General features: G+C 37.5%; 7 protein-coding genes across 10 annotated transcripts; 2 read left to right on the top strand and 5 right to left on the bottom strand.

Moving 5' to 3' along the window:
• The first annotated feature begins 15 nt into the window (after positions 1–15).
• Positions 16–1,367, top strand: LOC132194360 (phosphatidylinositol N-acetylglucosaminyltransferase subunit C). The gene is made up of 2 exons (XM_059615588.1): positions 16–175; positions 393–1,367. Exons 1-2 carry the CDS (start codon positions 173–175, stop codon positions 1,281–1,283), a joined length of 894 nt encoding a protein of 297 aa, XP_059471571.1. The 5' UTR covers positions 16–172; the 3' UTR covers positions 1,284–1,367.
• On the bottom strand, positions 1,277–3,107 carry LOC132194358 (KICSTOR complex protein ITFG2-like). The gene is made up of 7 exons (XM_059615585.1): positions 2,928–3,107; positions 2,533–2,870; positions 2,312–2,473; positions 2,118–2,248; positions 1,870–2,055; positions 1,703–1,812; positions 1,277–1,650 (listed from the first exon to the last, which is right to left on the bottom strand). Exons 1-7 carry the CDS (start codon positions 2,971–2,973, stop codon positions 1,391–1,393), a joined length of 1,233 nt encoding a protein of 410 aa, XP_059471568.1. The 5' UTR covers positions 2,974–3,107; the 3' UTR covers positions 1,277–1,390.
• LOC132194429 (mitochondrial inner membrane protease subunit 2) lies at positions 2,985–3,476 on the bottom strand. The gene has a single exon (XM_059615683.1). The coding sequence runs from the start codon at positions 3,474–3,476 to the stop codon at positions 2,985–2,987; it is 492 nt and encodes a 163-aa protein (XP_059471666.1).
• Positions 3,477–3,970: 494 nt separating this feature from the next.
• Positions 3,971–5,891, top strand: LOC132194362 (transmembrane protein 267). Its single transcript, XM_059615590.1, has 2 exons — positions 3,971–4,780; positions 5,425–5,891. The coding sequence occupies exons 1-2, from the start codon at positions 4,487–4,489 to the stop codon at positions 5,758–5,760; spliced, it is 630 nt and encodes a 209-aa protein (XP_059471573.1). The 5' UTR covers positions 3,971–4,486; the 3' UTR covers positions 5,761–5,891.
• A 17-nt stretch (positions 5,892–5,908) lies between these two features.
• Positions 5,909–7,999, bottom strand: LOC132194357 (aldehyde dehydrogenase, dimeric NADP-preferring-like). The gene is made up of 6 exons (XM_059615584.1): positions 7,890–7,999; positions 7,534–7,755; positions 7,073–7,473; positions 6,373–6,831; positions 6,149–6,305; positions 5,909–6,033 (listed from the first exon to the last, which is right to left on the bottom strand). Exons 1-6 carry the CDS (start codon positions 7,914–7,916, stop codon positions 6,004–6,006), a joined length of 1,296 nt encoding a protein of 431 aa, XP_059471567.1. The 5' UTR covers positions 7,917–7,999; the 3' UTR covers positions 5,909–6,003.
• A 630-nt stretch (positions 8,000–8,629) lies between these two features.
• Positions 8,630–14,377, bottom strand: LOC132194314 (aldehyde dehydrogenase family 3 member B1-like). 4 transcript variants are annotated; one of them, XM_059615493.1, is made up of 11 exons: positions 14,230–14,377; positions 11,772–11,815; positions 11,560–11,703; positions 11,400–11,495; positions 10,734–10,955; positions 10,515–10,678; positions 9,883–10,240; positions 9,268–9,596; positions 9,057–9,210; positions 8,915–9,007; positions 8,630–8,851 (listed from the first exon to the last, which is right to left on the bottom strand). In XM_059615493.1, the coding sequence occupies exons 1-10, from the start codon at positions 14,303–14,305 to the stop codon at positions 8,954–8,956; spliced, it is 1,641 nt and encodes a 546-aa protein (XP_059471476.1). In that variant the 5' UTR covers positions 14,306–14,377; the 3' UTR covers positions 8,630–8,851; positions 8,915–8,953. The 4 variants fall into 4 exon arrangements, with proteins under 4 accessions (XP_059471476.1, XP_059471478.1, XP_059471477.1 ...); XM_059615495.1 differs by lacking the exon at positions 14,230–14,377 and adding an exon at positions 13,840–13,918; XM_059615494.1 differs by lacking the exon at positions 8,915–9,007 and having other exon boundaries at positions 14,230–14,373.
• Positions 14,378–19,477: 5,100 nt separating this feature from the next.
• Positions 19,478–22,229, bottom strand: LOC132194361 (acyl-CoA-binding domain-containing protein 5). Its single transcript, XM_059615589.1, has 6 exons — positions 22,038–22,229; positions 21,513–21,706; positions 20,706–20,954; positions 20,603–20,651; positions 20,361–20,551; positions 19,478–19,854 (listed from the first exon to the last, which is right to left on the bottom strand). The coding sequence occupies exons 1-6, from the start codon at positions 22,096–22,098 to the stop codon at positions 19,726–19,728; spliced, it is 873 nt and encodes a 290-aa protein (XP_059471572.1). The 5' UTR covers positions 22,099–22,229; the 3' UTR covers positions 19,478–19,725.
• Between the last annotated feature and the right edge of the window lie 2,033 nt (positions 22,230–24,262).

Below are 24,262 nucleotides of genomic sequence, written 5' to 3'. Positions count from 1 at the left end.
GCGGCAAATTTGAGGATTTATGAAAATGTAAACATTGAACTAATGAGGATCATGATCATAGCAAAATTTGCTTATTTTATAAATTAATTATTCCCCTGTTAGCAAGGTCTAACGGCACTTTTTAATATATTCCAAATAACATAATCGTTCTTCATAATCTATACTCGAAAAAATGGTAAGAAAAACTGAATTTTCAAAGAGGCAGAATTAAATCTTCTGTAATTATCAATGAGCAGAACAAAATTATTTTCATATGAAAATATAAATGATATAATATATTACATAGAAAAAAAGCTTATTTTATATGACCATTTTTTAATTGTTCTACTTTATGATTATGTGTTAAGTTAATAAATTGGATCAATTTATAACTAAAACCGGATTTTACATAGGAAATGATGGAAAACTCGGAGCACAAGCAGATTTACCGACCAGAACCAGTCACCTGGAGAAGAGTTTTATATGAAAACCAAGGACTGCCTGATAACTACACCGACACAACATTCTTGTATGAATTAAAGAAGAACGTGAACCTTCGCATACTGAATTTCAGTGATGCTGTCAGTGGCGCCCGATTGCTATCAAGAGAAATATCCGTAGTGGTTATTGTCGGAGAAGTTTTTATAGTGCTGCAGGACCATTTGACTGACCCTCTCATTCTGCTCCTGTTTGTTTCCTTCTTCACATTAGTGGGCTACATTATGTATGTGGCCAAGTACAAAACTAGATCCATTTTTCAAGATTTTGTGCTAGCGCTGACGTACATTTTCATTGTTACTCTGGTGTCTCCAATATTGAAAACTTTGACAGAAACCATAAGTACAGACACTATTTACGTGACGTCCGTCTTAATGATGCTCGCTCATCTCATGTTTTATGACTACGACTCATTTTCGACAACTGTGTCAAAAGCTCTGTCTTTTAACTCGGCCCTTTTTGGCTCACTTTGTTTAGCTTCAAGATTGAGTTCCTCTTTTGATGTGTTTGTTTTGCTTACAGTTGCAGTTTCCTGTTTTGCTCTTTTACCTCCACTGATGTCAGAATTTGGGAGGTCAAATGCTGTTGCGACATTTTTTGATCTTGTCGCTTTAACTGGACTATTTTACTTGTCCATTACTGCTTTTGTACTTTACACTGTGGGGCTTTTCATTCTAAATATAGCCATTCCCTACTTAATTGTTAGATGGCAGAAATACAAAGAAAATATTTCCGGTCCATGGGATGAGGCTAAGCCAAGCATTGGGAAAGTCAACAAACCAAAACCAGCGAATAAGGCAAAGTAGATATATTTATTATGTTCAAATCTCTACGTTTTACTCAATAAATTGTCTATTTATCACAAAATTCACATTCCGAGCACATATTTATTTTTGTTAAAAGAAATTTTCAACTAATTGATCTTTGTGCTGTATAAACATTTTTGCACAAGTAATCGTCTCTCTTCTTTACTCATATTCGGGAATCTCTCACTCATGTAGGTGTCTAGAGTCCTGATTCGAAGATTGGGGATCTTTATATTTGGGAATAAAATTATTTTATCATTAAACGTAGAGTATGCAAAGCAAGGCAAGGGTCCACTTCCGTAGCGACCAGCACAAAACGAGGAAACGCTTTCTTCAAATTGAAAGCGAACAGAAATTTGATCTTGACCTAAAAATAGGCAAATTAACTTTCAGCACTTTTAGTGTTATAAGTATTTTACCCAAAATATATGTTTGGCCATCCCAAGAGCAAACAACGATCTCATCCTTCCCATCTCCAGTGATATCCAATTTGGTCAAAGAAAATAGTTGCCTGTGTAGCTGAATCGACCTGTAATTTTTTCTTCCAATGAAAAGATTTTGATAAAAAAAAAATTAAGTAACAAACCATAAAATATTTTCATCTTGGACCAACATTAGGGTTCCATCTGTTGTTGCCACAGTGTACGGGGATCCTTTCTCATCATTTTCACAGCCTGTTCGAATTGAGCCAACAATTTCAGTAGACACGTTTGGGCTCCTCATGCGAGACGATGAAAGAGGGCAGTAATCAATCTTTGACGTAGGAGGTGCCCTGTCAGAAAATAATTAACATTGAGAATTGTGAAAATAATTAACAAGACAAAATTTAATTACTCGTCCAGTGAATTTTCCTGAACAGCGTATTGATTTGTTGTGCACATAATTTTCAAAAGAGTTCCACCAGGTTGAGACACAAGAACCGATGGCTGACCTCCCATCTCTCGTCCTAAGCTAACGCTGCCAACCTATAGATTAATTTGTTGTTAATTACAAAATTAAAAAAAAAAAAAACAAGTGTTTGAAATGACCTGATTTGCTGCTTCCCACTTGTTGAGGCTAACAAGTCTCCCTTCGCCAGGCAAAGCAGGTGGTGGGTCAGGTTGCCAGCGATAGGATCGAACGACTCTATCGGTGAGACCAACAACAAGTTCCACTTGGCCGTCACCATCAATGTCACCCATGAACAAACACTGCAAAAAAAGTAAAGTCGTGAATAAATATAAACATTAAAATAAAAATTAAAATGTACATGGGTATTTGGAGGTATGCATTGGATATGAGCCACGTGCATGTTATTGTCGCAGCCTAGTGGAACATCTGAAGGACAGGACGGTGCTGGCCCTGGGAGCAAAATGTGGCACCATCCGTCACCTGAAACGACAACTACTGTGTTCTTGTCTGGTTCGATGAGTCCACCGATTCCAACAGCGCTGATCATCTTGAAGCCCGAGCTTTGAAACCAAGGTTTGACGCTGTGAAACGAGTCCTTGAAAATAGCCAGTTCTCCACTTTCATTTCCAACAACTAATTCCAGTTCGCCATCGCCATCAACGTCTCCGAAGGCCATAGCATTTTTCAAAACAGGTCCTATAATAAAATCAGTTAATTTAACGTTACTTTTATTTCCCTAAATTTTTGTTTTACCTTGGATTTCCAACTCCCTTCTCTCATTGAAACAAACAGCCCTCATTTTTTACTATTTTAATAGGCTGAATAAATTGCTTTGGGCACTTCTCCTGCAGAGAGGTGCTTAAACCGAGACAGTGGCCACACAATGAAAGTGCACTTTGCGGTCAAAAGTCCTAGGGAAACTGGCCCAAATTCGTTCGAGTCCAAAGAGCGGCCGGAGTTGTCACCCTCGACCCAGCAGTGTCCCTTTGGCACTCGGAGAAGAGGTTTCTTGTAGCGCTTGGTGACGACGAGGTCTCCTTCGAGAGCGACGACGCGTTTGATCAGCACGTCTCGGGGGTTCTTGGGCGAAATGAGCGACACGACGTCTCCTCGTTCGATGCTGTAGTTGCGAAGCGGCAGTCTGTCCAAATAGACAAAGTCTGAAGATCCTTCTGTGTCAGGGTTAAAGGTCGGCTGCATAGACACACCTTCGACCCGGGCCACGTATCCGATGGAGTCGAAAAAGGTCACTCCGATCGGAATTCCTAGAAGCACCGACCGCAAGAGACTTGACTTTAGCATTAGGTGCCCTGAATAATAACACCGCGGGCCCGATGAATAGTGGAAGTTCAAGCAAAACTTATTGAGATGACCTTTCGAACTTCTCTTGTTGAATCTCGGATCGATGATGTCTGCGCCTCTGCAATCATAAAATTCAATTGAAAGAGTCTATATAAGTTTTCTAGCTCTATAAATATCATTAGATCATACGTTTGTTGAGTAATTCAAGCACAGCCACAGTACAACAAAATCAAAATAATTAATTTTTATTTATTTCTGTACAACAGTTGTAGTTTACTGCGACCTTTAATAAATATGATTGCTATTATATAAAATTTACGTTAGAAAAATAGATGCAAGTGTTTAAAATTAACAAAATTAAATTTTTGCTAGAGAAAATGATAAAAAAAAGTATGTAACTAGTTTATTAATTTAATTATTTAAAATGATTTGTAAAAGTTTCTGAGTCTTTTTAGATCCTTTCCATACCACCCTGTTCGCTAATCCTATGTCTTGCACGCCCCCCTTTTCTGCCAAATCGCGAATCGCGCAAGAACAAAAAGTACCAACCCCTGATAGGCTCTTTGCATGGAAAATAGCACACTCATCAGCATGTGTCTGTTCCCACGACCCCTGTTCGCTAGAGCACCTTTTGCTTGCATGTCCTCGACTAGCTCCTGCAAGAAAAAATCTGATGAGCTGCCTTAAACAGCTCCATCTTAACTCCTCTATCAATCTGTCTACAATCCTCTTAACAAATAATAGACAAATCTATTTTGCATTGCATGCCCTGTTTCAGGTCATCTTTCCTAAATGTAAATACAACTAGTAAAAATTAAACCAACATAAATAAGACCTGGCTAAATGGTATTAACTATAGCCAATTAAATCAAAATACAACAACAACAACAACAAAAAGTAGCAAAAGACGTGTGTGTGCGTGCGCCAGTTTGTTTTTGTTGTGTTTGGTTGATTCCTGTTTTATTGCGGTACGAAGGAATTATGACGTGATACGAAGTCGCACGAAAACGATGCACTTCTTGTCTTTGGTGCTCGGATCTATTCTTCTAGTGCTTATTTGCGTCGCCGGGGACCAAATTTGCCGACTGTCAGTGCTTCAGTCCAGCAAATGGGCACTTTTGCGAGCCCTTGCAGACAATGTGACCCATGGTGCGGTCGGCGGTCTCTCGTGGTGGCTGCTCATTGGCATCCAGTGGCCCTTGCTGCCCGCTTCATCACGAATTCTGCAGTCCATCTGGGTGGCCTTTATCGCTTCTGCAATCGATCTGGACCACTTCGTGGCTGCTGGATCTCTTAATATTCACGTAAGTACATTTTGAATGTTAATTTATGAAATATTTTTCATAATTATTTTTTCTTGCTTTAATCGTTTTGTCATCACGAGCACTGCCACTAATTAGATCTTCTATGCCCTAAGAATTTCTAAATTGTGTTTGTGTAAGGCATCATCGTTTCATTGCTACAAAATGTATTTAAAAAAGAAAAAAAATAATGATTTATATATAAATGAACATTAAATTTGAGTTCTACTTGCTGCAACAATTTTATAGATCAAGCAGCTACATATTTTTAAGCAATTTCACATGCAAGTTATTTGTAACTTTTTTTGGTTATCTTCTTCTTTAAATTTGTAGTTGCACAAAAATTAACAAAATGAAAAAAAAACTAGTTTAACCTTGAATATTTTCAATTTTTTATTTTTATTATTTTCTGCAAAATTTATGTGTTTTTGGCTTCATTTGTTTTAAAATTGCATCATCATTTATTTTGGTGTCTATGTATTTTGCACAGTTTCGTACTCTCCAGGTTTTGTTTTCTGATTAATTCCTCATTTCAACACTCTGCTTTACACACCTTTATTTCTTTTTGGTTTTTGCTGTTTGTCATCTCCATCCATCAGTTTTCTGAAAGAAATTGACCATTTTGGGTCTTGTTGGTGAATTTGCAGGACGTGGTGCGTCTGCCCCACCGCCCTCCTCTCCACTGCACAGGACTGTGCGTCCTGGCGCTGGCCGCCCTGACGGTGTGCGCCGTTTTCTACCCTGGGATGCGGCTTCTGCCCTGCCAGTGGCTGCTCGCCTTCGCCACACACCACGTTCGCGACGCCACTCGCAGGGGCCTTTGGCTCATTCCTGGCCTCTGGTCGACCCGACCTTTGCCCTACTGGCTCTATCTTGCCCTCGAAGTTGCCGCCGCGCCACTCGTGGCCTTAGTCCTGCCGCTGGACTTCAAAACTCCTGTGATCAGTGTGGTGAACAGTCTTACTGATACTTCATTCGTTTGAAGTGAAAACTCGAATATAAAAGCTATATTTTAAGGAGTGCCTTATGCTGCAAATTATTATAAAAAACCAAATTTTTAAACTTAAATACTCTGATTATTTATTTATTTATTAATTCTTGCTAGATTTTTTTTTATAAAATACGTACAATCCTCATTCCAAACACAATTTTTATTTTCAACGGGCTTTAAATAATTTGATTTATTCATGTGTGCTGCAAAATACAAGTTAACTCGACGATCCTTCTTAGTTTTCAGTGCTTGTACCTCCCAAAATCTGAAATTCAGTAAATTCCAATTTAAGAAAACCACCAAGGAAAAATTAATTTGGGTAGAATGGATAAAATCATGATTTTTTTTTCTAATTTTATAATAATTAAATTATTACGTACCCAAGCAATGAACAAAATTATTACTGGACTGAAGACGACGGAATAAAACACTGTCAGGATAGAAAATACCGCTATCGATTTTTCCCTCGTAGACTTTGCCTTCAAAAAGTATTTTGCCACAAATAGCTTGAACCCATTCAAGGGAGGATATTTAACCCTGTTGACAAAACAAAAGATACAATTAATTGCGATAAAAGAAATTAACATAAATTTCACGTACATACCTATCTGTGTATTGATTGAACCAGTTCAGTTTTTTCCTGTGGACGCCCTTCTGATTTGTGAAGGTCAAGAAGGTGCTTTGGCCGTGGTACTTTGGGCCGATGCCACTTTCGCCCACACCTCCGAAGGGCAAGTCCTCGATGGCCGAGTAGGTGATGCAGTCGTTGATGCTCACCCCTCCACTCGAGGTTTGGGTCACAAAGAGGTCCTGCGTCGCCCTGTCATTGCTGAAAACGTACACCGCCAGTGGTTTTCCTCTTGTCCTGATCAGTTCGACTGCTTTTGCCGGACCGTCGACCACAACCACCGGCAGGATGGGACCGAATATTTCCTCTTTCATCAGGATGTCGTCAGGGTGCACATCTACCACCAAGGTGGGAGAGACCCACAGGTCCTTTTTGTCCACCGTGCCTCCATAAACGATCTTCCCATTGGTACTTCTAATTAAATTTTCCAGTCTCCTAAATTTGAAAAGAAAAAAGGAGAAAAGTTTTAATAATTTTTTTAATTTTTTAATTTACTTATCTTTTTTTACAATTGAATGAGTTTTTTTTAATAAAAAAAATTGCCATTTCTTAAAGTAATGATACCAATTGTTACGATCAAACAAAAAGTCTGTCTTAAAATTAAAATTTCTTTTTTAAATTATGTTGTCTTTTAAAAACGTTTTCGTTATTTAAACCATTGATTTCAAGTTTTTACTTCACGTGCTCCAGATTGACAAGTCTTCCAAGCGTTGTTGATTTTTGCACATTTTCCCCGTGCAAGGACTTGAGCGTCTTTTCAAAAATTGCAACAAGCTGTTGTTGCGCCTTGGGTGTGCAGATGACGTAGTCGGGCGCCATGCACATTTGTCCGAGGTTAACGTATTTGTTGAAAATCACTTTGGTCACGGCCCTATCGAAATTTCCTCCCAAATTTTCGTCGAGGTAGACGGGACACTTGCTGCCCATCTGAATCGAGGTCGGTGTCATTTGACGGGCCGCAGCCTCCGCCACCACGCGACCTGTTGCCGCCGAGCATGTGGCGAAGATGTAGTCGAATTTCTGCTTCAGCAGTAATTTTGTCTCGCTCGGATCAGCAAGCACCACTTTAAAGCACTCCTTAGAATTTTTTATTATAATTAAAAAAAAAATAATAAAACTTAAAGACCAGAATTATACTTTATCCAAGTATTTTGGCACCAGTTTTGCAAGAAGCGTTGAACATTGCGGAGTCAGGTGCGAGGGTTTCATGATCACACAATTTCCAGCAGCAATCGCTCCGTGTAATGGGATGGATATTAATTTGATTGGGTAGTTGTAAGGCCCGATAATGAGCACCACCCCCAGCGGCTCGGGAACTACTTTTACATCATCCAAGTGGTACATCAGGTTTTTGTAAGGCTGAAATTTAATATTCATCAAATTTTCTGTGATTTAAAATAAAAAATAAAAACTAAAACTTCAAGATCATAATTTAAAAAAAATCAAACTTTTCAGGTCAAATCATTTGGATTTCAAAATTTAAAAAATCATACTTTTGGTGGGTTCATCCATTTGTGCATTTTGATTAGCGTCGATTTGAGTTCATTTTTAATGTACTCAAGCTCAAATAATAACGCCTCGTGGAAACATTTGCTCAGGTCGGCCATCAGTGCCTCCAGAATAGCCTTTGAATTCTCTTCGTACAGACGAAGCAGTTGCTGCAAGTTGCGCCTCCGAAACTCTGCACTGAAAGTGCGTCCGCTGGCAAATGCATCTCGCGCCTCGCCGACCAACTTTGAGAAAAAAAAAAACTGAAAATAAATAATAAAAATTCGCATGCGAAAATTTCTTACCTGCGTGTAGTCCGGTCGCATGATTTACACTAGCTACTGCGATTTAAGAAAGCTGCGAATAGCTTTCATCTCTCTATAATTTTCAATAGGTCAAGCAAGCATTTTTCCATGCGTGTTTGAAAGCAGTGGGCCTTGGAACAAGAGCAATTTAATGCTTGGTCTATGCTTTTTTCAATCCATTTCAAAGCAAACCGCTTTCAAATTCAACATCTAGTCATTTCTAAATAAATGCGTTTTACATTTTTATTTTAAATAGCTGCCAGATGCATTAATGTTGTATATTTATTATTATTTTTAATAAAAAACTAACAAATTTGATCTGTAAATTTTTTCCGTCCTGTTTTTAGAACATATATTTAATTTAGCTTTTGCTGTTTTTTATAATAAATATATAATTAATATAAATCATCGGTATTTTATGGAACGAAAATACGATCATATTGGTATATATTCCCTGTATATTTTGTTACAAAAAATACTCATAAACATTATATAATCACAACGTAGAGAGACATGTGTAGTAAGTAGAAGATGGTTAACACAGTAATAGGCTGAAACAGCTGTTTTATAGTTGCAACTCCACAAAATCCTTTGGTCGCCTCCAGATTTAAAACGGCATTTTATTATTCTCTCTGGAATCACTCGCTGTCGCCATTGGTTGCCTGCAAAAAACAACCAAATTTAGAGCGCTCAGCTTTTTTGCTCCAAGCACACGTAGAACACACCTCGGTAACCATTTTTGTATCTTTTTACGCGTGATTTAATTACTTTTTAAAATCTTTTACTAAAGCGAATACTGTCCTCAACGTAAGGCCGCGCTATAAAAAACGCAATAAGCTCCGATTTTAAATTTCAAACTTGACCTACCCTGACTACGGCCTGCACGGCCAGGACAGACGCAGCTCCTAGGGCAAACAAGGCCACCTTTGGCAGGTATTTAAACACTCCAAAAAATGTCCTCTTTTTCATCAGCATGTTCAAGCCCTGGATTTTGCTATCGGAATAGGGTGGGTAACGGAATCTGAATAGAAAAAATGCCATTAAAATGTAAAAATTTAAAGCATTTTTGAAAACTTACGCTCCCAAAGTTTCTCCAATGTACCCAAAGTCTCGGACCAAACATCCCTTGATGTGCGAAAACTCGTCGAAACTGACTTTGCCGTGATACTGGCCGATGCCGCTGTTGCCGACGCCGCCGAAAGGCAGGTTTTCGACTCCCAAGTGCATAACAACGTCATTGCAGCAAACGCCGCCGCTTGATGTGTTGTTCAGGATCAACTGACGCTCTTTCGTATTTTCTGTAAAAATGTACAGGGCGAGTGGTTTTTCCCTGCTGTTGATGAACTTGATGGCCTCGTAAGTGTTCTCAACGTTCACAATGGGTAGGATGGGGCCGAAAATCTCTTCCTAAATAAACAAAGAAAAACAAAATTTAATATGATACAGTCAATTTTTTACTGCAAATGACAATCAAGTTGTTTTACATAACAACATTTGGGCCAAACTTTTCAACAAATATTTAAAATTATATTTTATATATCATTTGATTCAATTCAATTTAAAAATGTGGCACAAAATCTAAAATTAATTTATATTCTTACAATATAAATTAAAACTTTTATTAGTATATTATTCTTTTCAAATTCAAGAAAAATGTTTTCTGCCTTTTATCATGTAAATTTTGTATTTTTACCTGCATGATGGGGTCAGTGGCTGCAACGTCAGCAATGACGGTGGGTGGAATGAATTTGTCGTCAGCGATCGCTTCACCTCCGATGACCACTCGGCCAGTGGAGTTCTTGATGAGGCCCTGCAGCCTCTGGAAGTGGCGGTCGCTGACGATGCGGCCCAAATCTGGCGACTCGCTGGGCCTGTCGCCAAACCAAAGGGGCAAAATGCGCTTGGCAGTGGCGATGAACGCTTCTTGCACTTGCTTTGTGCACAAAAGGTAGTCGGGCGCGATGCAAGTTTGACCGACATTGATCAGTTTGCCCCACAAAATGCGTTTAGTCGCAATCTCAATGTCACAGGTGCTGTCCAAGTAAACGGGACTGGAATTTGAATGGTTGAAATGGTTTTAAAATGGTGTTGGCAAAATTTAAATAAATTTATTAAAAAACTTCTAGATTATTTACATTGGAATTAAAAATAACGATGTTTGCAATGATTTGTTCACTTCAAAGATGATAATAACCGCTGCGATAATATCTTATCATTATCTAATATTGTTATTCAATAACCTTGAAATGGAGCAAAGCAAAGTCTGTTTTTGAACAATTATCGTTTGCAACCGGTTCGGTCGCATTGCAATTAAATTATTATTACCTTTTTCCACCCAATTCCAGCGTCACCGGCGTCAAGTGCTGGTTTGCTGCGTCTCGAACAATTTTTCCAACGGACGTGGATCCCGTGTAGAAAATGTAGTCAAAGCGCTCCTTCAAAAGTAGAGTCGTTTCAGGAACTCCGCCCAAAACTACTTGGTAGCATTCCTAATTCACAAACTCTAGTCATCTTTGTTTCAAAATTTAAAATTAATAAATATACCTGGTCCAGGTACTTGGGAATAAGCTCAGCGATGAGCTTGGCGGAATGTGGAGAAATTTCTGATGGTTTCAAAACAACGCAATTTCCTGCGGCGACGGCGCCGTGCATGGGCAGAAGGGTGAGCTGTAGGGGGTAGTTCCACGCGCCCATTACCAGGGCAACGCCGTATGGCTCCTTGTACAGGTACACCTGGTCCAACATGTTGACCAGTCCTTTCGATGGCTAAATGAAAACACACAGAAAAACAAAAATTGTTAATGTATTGTATTTCTCTACAAAGTTCGTTGTAAAAATTATCTCTATCAATACAGAAATGATTTCCATTCTATATTTTCTCATATAAAAATTATTTGGTTAATCAGAAAGCAAGCTCATTTGAAATTTATATTTAAATGAATCATCATTTTCTTGTATTGTGAATGAGAATGAGCCGAGCCTACTTGCTGATGCTGACAGAGCAGCTATTTTATTCCATTGACTGTTTTTAATTTCTTTGGTAATTATGGCAGGTTAGAAATTCTAAAATAAAAAGCTAAAAAAAATATTCACCAGAATTTAAATCGCAAAATCTTCAAAGAATTACTGACTGGCGCAGTTTTTCTGCCTTTTTAGTTACGCCCCCTTTTTCCAAGTTTATCTTTTTAGCAAAAACCTTTCAAACAATACCTTCTCAGGCTTAACCCAGTCGTCCAGGTGGGCCAGACAGGACCTGATATCATTCTTCAGGTATTCGACCTCGAGCACCGTAGCCTCCTGTTTGCTCTGCGTGCAAAAAAAAAAAAAAATCACAGTCATGTTTTAGAGCAAAAGTGACAAATCAACCCACCTTGCGGAGGTCTTTGTTGAGAACCTCGAGCATTTCATTTGTGTTTTCCTCGTACATCCTGAGCATCTGCTTGAGAGTGCGTCTGCGGAATTCGACATCGCGCGTTCGGCCCGACTGGAAAGCATTGTGGGCCCTCTGAACCACCTAAAAAGTCGTGTGTCGCAACACCAGCCTTGTAAAACTCGAATCATTTCTCAGCGAAAAAAACTCACGCTGGAAAACGTTGACATGGCAGCAGCTGGGTTCTCGGGGGCTCCTGAAATACCAGAGTGAAGTTTAGAGTCCAGTTTTAGTGTCAACGTGATAACCGAGGGGACATGATAAGAGAAAAGAGCCAGTCATCAGCGGCGCCGAATGCAGTTCGCTGCTGGCGAATCGAAAGTGGGTTTTGCGCAAGCGAGCAGCGCATCCGAGAGAAACCACACAGGCCCCTCTTTTTTTGTGCAGCGCCAAACCGCTGCCGATAAAAAACACACAGCCCCGTTTCGTGCCGTATTATTTTAATTAAATTTATATTGATCGTGCCGGTGTGGAGAGTCGGAGAAAAAACAAACCGTCAGTCGCCGATCTCAAGTGCTCTGATTATTTTATTGCACTGACAAGAAAAATTATGGAAAAAAAGATACCTCTTGATCCAGTCGCAGCTGAAAGGTTGCACTAGAAAGTGTGCGTCTATCTCAGAGCTAAATTACATTGAACCAAAGGCTACGGTTTATTTTTCATCTCGCATAGTCAAGTTGTGCAGGTGTTGCGCAATTTTAACTAGTCGTAACGTGTTATTTTATTTTCATGTCCTATAATAGAGGCGCTTATAGCCGCGATTTGCATTATATGCTACGCTTTTCAAGGCAAAGTTTTATGTAGATTCAAATTATTGTTTATTCCACTGGAGCCTAGTGTTGAAAATTAAGGATTTGAGGTAAACAATGAATTTATAAAAAACAAATTGTTTATTTTTATATGCCGAGTTTTGCAGGTTGTTTGCTTTTGAATATTTTATTTTTCTTAAATTTTTGTTGTAATCAAGAATGATTCTTGTTCATCTATTGGTAAGCTTAATTTACTGTGTTTCAGCAGTTTTAATTTTAACTAATTTATTCAATTCAGTTTATTTTATGCTTCTTCAAAGAAGTGAAAAAACCCGTTTATAAATCTAAAATATTAATTGTTGGGGAGTAATAAAATCTCACTGAAGCTCATAGGCGCGTATTTATACAGCAGTGGCCGCACTCGCCTCGCTGCATAGCCTAAACTGCGACAAGAAGAAAAATTAATTAAATAATCCGACGTTTTCCTCGTCCTTCACATTAATCTGCAAAACCTGCTCCTCCTAGTAAGCCAAAAAGCGCTGCTGCTAATATATCACGCAGTTGTATTGAAAAAAATAATTTTTTTTCCCTACAATTGTTACAAATATGTATTATAAGTTAGAATATTCCAAAATTCCTATTGTTGGAAGAGACATTAAATTGTTGGGAAAAAAATTAAGAAAAAACACATTATTTACTTAATCTTTTTGCAGCTGTAAATATTTGAATCACTAAAATATTAAATTACATAAATACTTTTGCAAAGTTGATGAAATTATAGAATTTTGTGCTAAGCATGGTTCCTTGCCTGGCGCGCTCTAGACCTTCTCAATGCCATTATTTCCTAATTAGAGTTGGCATCCTTTGACCGTTTAACACTAACAAGGCCAGCATTTTTTAGCATTCATTATGTGCCATATTTTTCATGGCGATTTGACTCACACACAACTATTCACATTTTTATTGATTTTTTCTACTTTTGAAGAAGTTGAGGTTAACACTCGAGGAGATGATCATGGAAATGAAAAAGTTCGGCTATTCAAAAATTGTTTTTTTTTTTTATTAAAAAAACAAATTGCTCTACCAGTTTCGGTCACGGTCTGCGACCCTATTTCATGAGTAAGAAAAATAAAAAAAAATCAGCAAAATTTAATTATTATATGTGAAAATGTGGTGTTTTTCAATTTTGCTGATTTTTTTTGTATTAATCTTGCTCGTGAAATAGGGTCGCAGACCGTGACCGAAACTGGTATTTGTTAAAAAAAAAAAAAAAATACCACAAGGAACAGCCCCCTAACTTCCTGTTTTTTTTTTCTTTTTGCATAATGTAAATTCTGATTATATATTTTTAAGAACAAAAAGGATCAAAATTAAAATATCTTTTCCCCCTTTCTTCATGTCTGAACTGGTCTGAACAAAGACATAAATATTTCTATTGTAATTATATATTGATTTAACTATAAAATCTTACTTGAGACAACGCTTTGGAGATCCGCCATTGAAATTCTCCTGCTCATCAGCAACTTCCACAAAGCTGAAAAATCCTATATCTGGACAAGTGATTTCAATGACTGCACCAGAGGCAAACCAAAAGAGATTTGCTCAGCAATTTCGGCCACGAAAGGAGGTTCTTATTTTTTTGCCTCGCTTTATTCCGAATCCACAACTCACGGTCATCAGGAAGAAAACGTGATTTTTTGCTAATTACAGGGGGCCGCTTCGTCATTGCTATTTTTTTTTGCATAAATTGCGTCGTGTCGCAAGGAATACTTCTTCGCATTGTTTTGCTTATTTGAATTTTGCAACAACTCAAGCGAACTGTAAATCGAGGGGCGAAATTCCCCCAGGTTTTGAGCCTCACCTGCATGACTGTCGCTGAGAATGCCGGTGCTGTTATCGTCGGACTCGACTCGGACTTCTTCAAGGTCACCAGACATGGTTACCTCGTGAATTGACGCTCCACAACTGCACTCGTTGCCGATGAGCACTCGCGAGCGTGGTGCCCTGGTGCACACGCTATGGGAGGCGGGGAACAATTGTTGTTGTGAGCTTTTCCATTAGCCTTTGTTAGTTCCAGCTAACACACTGAACCGATTTTGTGCGCTGAATATTAATGAGGCGTGATAAGATAACTAATTATTTTTTCTACTTGAGCTTCTGCTTAAGAATTTACTTTTTTTTTGAATAATAATAATAAAACAGAAAGAAATCAAATATAAAAATAGGAAGAAATGGTGAAAATTAATAAAAATTAAACTATTTTTGTTAAAACTTCCAATTATTTAATTTAATTTGTAGTAATATTAAATTAAACGGAATCTGAAATTAAAAAATGTCAGTCAGATTTTGGTGTTATATTTAATCGTTTTTTAACGTGGTAATTAATCAAATAAATTTATTAATTTCAATTTCAATTTTTTTTTTATAAATATAAAATGAAAAATTTAGAAATATTACAGAAGAAAAATCGTTTCCTTTTTTTTTGTACTAGAATAATATTATTGAATAATATTTTATTATCACTAAAATTAAAATTGCTTTTCATGAAATTCCATAATATCACCCCAAATAATATTTTCATTCGGAGCGCAGTGGACAGCAAACGCAAAGTCTACTCAAGCTCGGAGCAGCTTTTTGTGATTTACTGCCGTGAATAACATTTCAACTTCCTTTGAGCCAAAGTAGAATACATGCCTATTGGAATTCAAATTTCGTCCATGAATCGCCTCTTTTGTGCACATAGACCGTTCAACTTTGCCTTGTCTGCTGGCGAGTCTTTTTATACTTGACGCGGCCAAGTCAAAAGTGTTTTGCAAGTTAAAGAGCGGCGTCCTATAAAGAATTGGGTTTGTTCACAATTTATTTGTTTTCCAGCGACGTGAGCTGCATTAATTTTTGTAAACCGGACATAGACAAATGGAGATGTGCACGTGTCTAACTGCGATAATATGTCAAGGAGCAAAGCGGCTGAAAATAACGAGTCGTCGGAGAACATGAATCATAAAAATGTAGTTGACAATTATGCCGTAGCATGATTTATTTTGTCGTGGTTGAGCATGCGTTGCAGTGAATTTCCAAGTCTGTTAAAATTATTAACTTTTGTAAAATAAATGTATGAGCTTTTGTAACTGCTTTTAATTTTCTTTTTATAAATACAAAAATAATTACAAAATCCATAAAATTCAGGGAAGCATAAGACGTTAATTCAATCTTCCTATTTTTTTTAGTGTTATATGAAGCAAACTCTGTAAATATTAGTAAAAGTTAGTCATAGATTATGTGATATCTCTGGAGGATTAGTGGTCGCAAAGTTCGCTTCAAGACACCTGTTGGAATAACGCAGCACTGACGCCTTTGCATGTTTTCGCCGAGATGTCGGTGAAGGAAAAGAAAACGACTGCTGCTTTTTAAAGGCGCGTTCAAATTGCAGCACGACCTGTGCTTTATCGCGCTCGCAGTGGGCAAACAGACGATAAGAGCGGGGCGAAATTAAAAAAGAAAGAGAAAAGAAGTTAACAGCACACCTGACAAACAGCCACGACATCGTCGGAAATTATTTCCTTGTAGACAATTTTCTCGTCCAAAAGTCAAAATAAATAATAAGAGTGACCGAGCTTCGTCTCCACGTTTTGAACAAAAATACATTTATTTTGATATTTTTAAAATTTTTATTCCAATTTTAAGTTGATATTCGTTTTTGCACAAAGTTTCTCTGATAACATATTTTTTTTACAGTAAAATTATAAAATATTTTATTGTACACAAATTGTCAGTTTGTCTTCGAATTATTCACATGATTATTAATACAATATTAATGTCTTTTTCAATTTAATGATACTATAATTTTTGTTCTTAACTTTGCATTTTCCTAGGGCATAATTAACTAAATAATTGAACTAATTTCTCTAAGAACTTTAAGCTTAAAGTTAAAATATAAATATTTGTCCATCAAAAATTGTTTTAATTTTCCCAACTTTCTAAAATTCAAACACTATTTATCGCCTGGCAAAAAAATCAGACATTTTATTTTTTAACTTCATGTAAGAAGAATCCAGCAAATTGGATTTCACAGGTTGTATTAATATGGCTATAAAAACTTTATTTCACATTAGTTTTGTTTATTTAAGCAAATTGAGATTAAAATATTCAGTGTGAACTCGATAAATTCCGTAAATTTAAAGGTTATGACTTTCAGAATTTATTTATGGAATTTTTTAATTAAATCTCATTTTTTTTTATTAATAATCAATTGAATCAATCATTCAGAGTTCCCAGCGTTCATTTAAATAAAAAAAGTTTTGTCTCTTCCTGCAGGTGAGATTTTAAAAGATGCAACCTGCTTGACACGGCTGTCGAGATATTGCCTAAAATCGTGTTCCTCAGCGCGGTCAATGCAGCAATATCTTGACAGGCGTTTCAAAGAAGTTGCATTTTTGTAAAACTCATTGGCAGCATGGGAAAGTAAAATTATTCAAGAATAGATACAATGAACTCTTAAGGTGTTATTGGAATAAATTTAGTTAAAATGTTTCAAAGCCCACTCTGAATATTCCAAGTGCTAGATAAATTTGATTGACTTCTGAAATTACATAAGAATCACATAAAATATGAAAAAGAATATGTATAAATTGACTTAAAAAATCTACAAAAATTAAAAATCGATACAAAAAATACAATTTTAAAACAAATATTTTGCAAAAAAAAAGTGACTAATACAAGGTATGCAAAAAGAGTTGTTTGACCCAAAACTCGCGGTTTGAACAATAGACAGACTCATTATCTCTAACAAATACATCTTGCAGGCAGAAATAGAGAAACAAAACGCAGGCTTGTTACAAAAATTTCCGCGTGCCTGAAAACAAAGCAAAGAGTCGTCGAGGAGGAACAAGAGCGAAAAGCAGCGTCGCGTCGCGCGGGTGTTTGCTCAAGAGTTTAGAGCACAAGAGATGCCAGCGAGGTGTTGTCAGTGGTGATAAGGAGAGGAGGTGTTTGGTTTGAGTCGAGCCATAAAGAGAGCAACTCCATGACAGTGTGTTCTGAACTCTACTGTCGACGGATAGCTCTCTTGTAGGCACTGACTGTACTTTTCTTGCTATCAGCGGCCGGCGGCGTTTATTGCACCCATGCTGGCTCTCGCGGCAGCCACCAACGGCGACGCCAATTATCGCCACCCATTAGCGCACCACCAGCAATTGGTAAACAGCGCGCGTGGGTTGTTAGGCCCTGGGTGCGAATCAGAGGAGGAACGGCGCGCGTGTCCGTCCGTCCGTCCAACGAGTCGAACACGAGGACGCCTGCCTGCGAAACAAGCCGGGAGAAAAAAGGGTTATCAGAACATTTGCTTCAAACACGCGTGCAACTTGCTGACGTGCAGTCACGTGTACATTTTCTGAAGAAATTGTTTTTGACAAAAAAAAAATGCTATTTAAAAAAAAGATGAGACCAGGAAGTGACAGAGATAAAGAAATCAGCAATTTTTATCTAAATTATTTTTACCCACTGCACCCATTAAGTAGAAATATTAGCTTTTTGCTTCTTGTTCAATATTTTCATAAGAGAAATAAAATTTATATTGAAGGGACTGAAAAAAAATGTTATCGTACTTTCGCAGGACTGAGAGCGTTTAAGCTGGAAAACTCTAAGCCTGTATAATTACACAGATATATAATTTACATATCGCGGTGTAAAGCCTGCAGGTATTATGCACGCAGAGTGTGTGTGCACAGCATGTGTCATAAATGCGCTGTAAACAAGCACCAGATGAATAATAAAATCTACTGTCTCTCTTAAAAGTGTTTTCCGCTTTGAAAGGTGCAGTTTCGTCACTTTTATAATGTCTATTTGTTTCCCAAGCAAACTCAAAAGTCTCAGATTTTAAATGAAAACAAAAATTCCGCCGTTCACTTGTATTAAAATATTTTTCTGGTCGCAAAAATCGTCAAAAATATAGAAAATGAACAATAAATAAGATATAGGTTAATAGAAAAATTGCCATTTTAGATTTTACCAGTTCGAAGTTCCATGTTGAATGTGAAGGTTGTGTGTGAGGCAGATGAGCTGGCGATGGCACGTTACTGTCAAAGCTGCGTCTCGTGGAGTGACCTGCGCTTCACCTGGCCCGCCTTATATACTGCGGGTGTGACGTTCTGCTTGTCTTATCAGTACCTTAGGGCGCCCTCACTGCCGGGAGTCTCAGCGGGACGGAAGAGCTCTGATATTCTGCTTGCAAGCTGGGACAACCGACGACTCGAAAGAGACAGACGAATTTTGACAATTCTTTTTTATTTCTGGTCTGGATTCCCGGAACGGCTCGACTTGAAATCAGTCGAATGCTGTTTTGATTAGAAATTTATTTTTCCGTTACTTATTTTTCTTTACTAAAATTTGGGTGTAACTGGCCAAGGATGGCCCGCATGCACAATACAAGAGTGTGGGAATTTTGAAGATAAAGTGGCAATACTCGGCGATAACTCTTAAAACAGTATTTTTCGGGAGCGCCTTATCAAGCTCAGTGGTCTGCGTCCATCCGAGCTTTGCTGGACACCTGGAGACATTTCACTCACCGCGCGTCTCTTTTTATCTCTTGTGAAAATTGTTGTTTCAAAACGGCTGGATTTCACACGTGCGTTCGCATAGAGGTGCCGTTCCATCAGCTTAGAGAGTTGTAATTATCGCTTTTGACCACAGGAAAAAGTCCCTGGGGTGCTGCGGCTCTACTTTTAGTTTTTACTGCTGATAGGGCTGCACGCTGTCTAATTACTGCAGCAAATAATGACGCCAAGGCACAAAACGCCGCATATAGTTCATTTTCATCGAATACATTTAATCCAAATTGTGAGAAATTATATTTAAATAAAGCCGAAAAGCAGAATTTGGCGTGAAAAAATTTTAGTTGTCTTTTGTAGGATCGAAATTGTCTACAAGTAGTTCTTCAAATTTTTGTTAGTATTACAAAGTGTTTATTATTTAATTATTAATTTTAGTATTTAGTTGTTAGGGAATTATTTCTTCACGGAAGAACAGTTGAATCAGTTTTAATATTTTATTATCACGTGTAATTTAATTTAAAATGAGATCTCTATCAATATAAACAAGGTAGGGTTTTAAGAAATATAAAAACTGTTTATTTCGTATAATATAGAATGTGTTGAAAGTGGCAGTAAATAACATCAACAAAAAAGCAAACGTAACCTTAATAGTAATTAATCATTATTTGACAAATATCACCGCATGTATGTAAACTACAACTCATAATTTAGGAATATCCACAGAGAGAAAGGACTAGTCAATTGAGGATATCAAAAGAAATATATGATGTCTGTCTGGAAATGGCCCAACAAGGTAACAGTCAGCTTCTTCAGCGGCGCTGCCTCGACCGCCACACGGCCACAGCTGCGTGCACAACCAGCGGCCACAAAACAATAATCATCGCCGTGCGGGGTGAAACGTCGTTCAATGGCCAGAATCCCCTCGGAGCTATTTCCTCCTGAAATAATATCAAATTTAATATAAAAAAAGCATTGTGAAATTAAATCTTTTATAAAAAAGCTGCAAATCATAAAAACCAAAAAGCATTGCATTTTACAAACTAGTCATAATTTTATGGTCAACACAGGAGATAATTTAATTTTAAACATAAATAAGAATGTTAAAAGAAAAATTTAAAGAAATTATTAAGTTTTTAGTGATTTTAATGAAAATTTGAGAATAATTACCATCATTATTTGTTGAAATTTTGAAAATAAAAATTAAGCAAGAAAAGAAAAATTTTGAAGATTCAAGGATATTTTTAAATTTTTATAAAAAGTATTTTTTTTTTTTTTTGCTATGCCCATGATACAAAAGGGCCTCTGCCACCATTCCCAAGAGGAATAGACAAGCTAATAGCGGAAAATCAATAGGTCGCTTGACCTCGGAATTCATCTTGCTTTCACCAACATTGGAAATTAATAAAAACTGAAACAATGCCCTCAAATCTGTGAATTTATGCACCTTGGGCTGATTGTTTTTGTCCTCAAGTTTTCTAACTCGGGAGTTCAATCGATCCAGGTCTCTCTGGAGTTGACGTGTTGTTTCTCGTAGTTGTTCGGCAACCTGCTGATCGAGGCTTTTTTGGTTCATGGTGGAAATCCTAGTGGCAAGTTCTGTGGCATCTTCAGCTGGTTTAATTGCGTGTCCGTTCTCTGAAAATTTTTAATCAGGTTTAACGTAAATTATGAAAGTCTAATACTGACTTTTAGCTGATGATTTGTGTTGCACTCCTTCAATGTCTTCTTGCCTCACCTGGGAAAAATTTAAGTAATAAATAAAGATTATTTTAGGAATTTTTATGTTCACCTCGACTAAGGAATCTTTAAAGTCGTCGTACTCATCTTCGTCGTCGTCTACAGGCTCGGGAGCTTGGCTCAGGTTATATTTTGATGGCGACTTAGTGGAATGGGTCGGGCTTGTGTCTCTGCTGCTCACTCGCTCAATTATGTCACCAACAGCCAGTTGCAAATCTTCTTGAGGAACAGCCTCGTAGAATGAGCCAAGGGAGCCCAGGAACTCGGCCACGTTCTCATTGTAAGACATCGTTTCCACGATCTATTGATGAAAAAAAATTGAATCAGTACAATTTAAAAATGGTAAAAAAAATTTGGAAAATATCTCATGTAAAACATAATCAAAATAATGAAGATGACCTTCTTGATCTCTTATCTTCTATTTTGAAACTTCCAGATTTTGATAATCACGTTAAGAGATATAATGTGTTTTTACCAATTTTGTATAATCTCCATTAGAATTGTCAAACTCCATCAAATTTGATAACAAAGGTTGAATTTAAACTAACATTGGTTCTGATTAAAGCATTGATTGTTTTAAAAAATCCAATAAATAGATGTACAAAAAAAATATAAAATGAGGTAGTCAAAGAATCTAATTGCGCTTTGCTGACCAAAGCCGGTTGATCGTTAAAGAGTAATCAGCAGCAGAGCAAGCGTTGCAAGTGGTGCAAACAAATAATGGCCATCGGAAGGAGATTACCAAACGTCACTATGCTTTTTGCAACACTTTTAACAAAAGCGTAGAAAATTTGTCGAATCACCGCAGTGTGAAACGGCAATTCTCCTTTCAAGAGTGTCAATATAATAGGCGTGTGACCTTCTTGAGCTCCTCGACGTAGCTCTCCATGGCGTGCTCCTTGGGCATGTTGCCCAGTTTCTTCCAGGCCTCCCATTTCTTCCTGCGGACCACTTCCCAGAAGGCCGGTTGCGACTCGGAGCAGGAGCCCTCAGTGGCCTGCTTGAAGTACGAGTAGAATCGCAGCTGCAGTTCGTACGACGGCTGGTACGAGCCTGGAAAATTCACACACACAAAGTCAGACAAGCATGACTGGCAATGCAACAAAGTAATCATTGTTATTTGAAAAGAGCGAGCCGTGACTTAGCAAAGTGTGCATTATGAAGAGAAGAGAAAGTGTGGCAAATCCAATGACGCGGGCCCCGCTCAGACCTTGGACTCCGGGGTACCTCGTTAGACCCCTGATAAGTGTCCGTCTCAACGCCAGATAAGACAAGAAACATTAAAAGTTGCCAACGCGAAAGATGATTTTCGCGCGGCCTGCATATTAATGCAGTTTTTGGGGCTCGAGTCGGGCCCTGATTTGCCCTGATTCGTGGCACGTACCGTTCTTGGGCAGGCTGCGGATGACGTTGACGGCCGCCCGGAACTTCTCCTCGGTGCTCATGGCCGAAAGTGCGGCCGAAATGTCAGGCGAGAGGATGTTGTGTTCGTCTCGGCTGTTTCGGCACAGCTGCCTGCTGAGATCTTTCGCTGCGCCTGGCCTGGCCCACCGTCCAAAACAAACGACGACGACTGCTGGAGCAGTGGTCACGTGACCGCGGTCACGTGGGAGAGGAGGGAGTGGAGAGCAACCGACGTAGCTTAGGCGAAGGCGCCGCCGAGAATGAGCACCGCGAACACCAACACGGTAAATTTACCTGACAATAATTAGCCGACGACCCTGAGAGCGTCTTAGGATTTTGCAAACCTACGTGTCATGAAGAAGAATGCCTTGCAATCTTGCAGGCAAAAAATAGAAATGAATTGTACAAAGCGAAGGTGGTTTGCAAAAAATTGAAAAAATTAACGCAGGTATGGAGGACAGGGAAATAAATAATTTATGTGGCGTGAATTGTGATTTCCCTTTATATGATTAATTTTTCAAAGCGTTTTTTGAGAGTCGAAGTAAATATCAGGAATATTAAAATATGCTCATTATGGCAGTAAATTTCTGAAAAGTAAAAATGTAACTGTCGTGTATATTTTGCAAATAATTTTTGTTTGGTACGCCAGCAAATATTGTGGGTTTGCAATGTAATTTACATCTTTTTATAAAAATTAATAGTTTTCAATTAATTATTGAAAAATTTTAATCATTAAATTTGCCCCCAAAATTTGAATTACTTAAAAGCAACTCAAACGTATCTGTTAAAATTCATTTTTATTATTATTCTTCTCGGTCAATTTAAAATTGGTAAAAAAGAGAGAGAAGAACCAATACCAATAAAAATATGTGTGCAAACTGCTATTAAAAATGCATGTTCGAATGGGTAAAAATATAATAATGCAATTCATGGCTAAAAAATGTAAATATTTTGACTCCTAATTATTAATTGTTGTGAATTTATCAAATCACTTTATCACTTAGTTTTATTGATTTTTTTTTAAATAATTTGTTTGAAAAAGGAATCGTTGTACACAACGGCACCACCACTAGCAAGGATTTTGCTAAAACTTTAGAGATCAAAAAGATTTACTGAATATATAATATGAATATTCAAATGAATACTTGCCACCAATTTTTTGCAAATATTCATGTTACGATTATTTTCCAATCTTCTCTAATCAAGTTGAAATTGATAAAATTAAACTTCAAAATAATCAAACGCTCGTTTTTTAGATTTTTTACGGAAAGCATTGTAATTTTTAATATGCCACCTTTTTTGTATTATTTAAATAATTCCTCGGTGTTCGTCAAAAGTTCATGTTTCGTAAAATGTTATTTAATTAGTTTCTAGGCTTAATTTTTATTTTCTGCTTATGACAGTAGAAGTTTTTAGAAAGACCATCTTGCTCTGATGGTGCTCAAACAGACCAGAAACAACTCAACGGCAGTTGTGCAGAAAGAATAATGAGCAGCGACAGCCAGCAATTGTTAACTTCTAATTGAATCCGCGCAGCTAATTTACCGCGAATAAAATCAAAAGTTATGGCCATTAATTTTTTTTAATTCTTTGATTAAATTCTTCATGCTTATTATTTTGAAATTTAATTTGAAAAAACAGAGTAACATGTTATCAAATTGGTGATTTCTGTGCTGCCGACGACCGCACTAATTGTTTGTGCTGGTTTGGCGCGTTTGAATGCTAATTAGCATCATTGTGCATCAAAACAAGATGCGCCGCAAGAGTCGTTGGCCTTTGAATGCTTGGGCGCGCTTCCCCTTTTTTCGAGAGCGCGAGGAATTTTTCTCTAAAACACACACGCAGGAAATCGCACTTGAAGAGTTTTGCTTATCGCACGTTGAACTCGGAATCTGCTTTTTGCATTATTTTAGTGGAATTCCCAAACAAGCGCTGGGAAAATCAGTTTTGAAAACAATCCATCTTAAATGTTTACATTTATTTATGCTCAAGGGTAATAATAGACCCTTTTTGCCTTTATTTATTTTAGAAGCATTTGTCATTACGTCAAGATTTGTATCATAAATAGGCCTTAGTGAGAATTTGCTGCCTTTTCCTCTTTTTATATGAATCATCAAAAGGTGTTGTAATTGATTTAAGTCTGACTTACTCTCACGAATGTTTTATGCCTTTGGAATGCGTCAGTATTTTCTCCACAAGAATCAC

This window comes from Neocloeon triangulifer, unplaced genomic scaffold (assembly GCF_031216515.1).
Source record: "Neocloeon triangulifer isolate White Clay Creek 2 clone unplaced genomic scaffold, ASM3121651v1 ptg000006l, whole genome shotgun sequence".
In the NCBI taxonomy this organism is placed as follows: domain Eukaryota; kingdom Metazoa; phylum Arthropoda; class Insecta; order Ephemeroptera; family Baetidae; genus Neocloeon; species Neocloeon triangulifer.
This window is presented reverse-complemented; position numbering and strand designations above follow the sequence as displayed.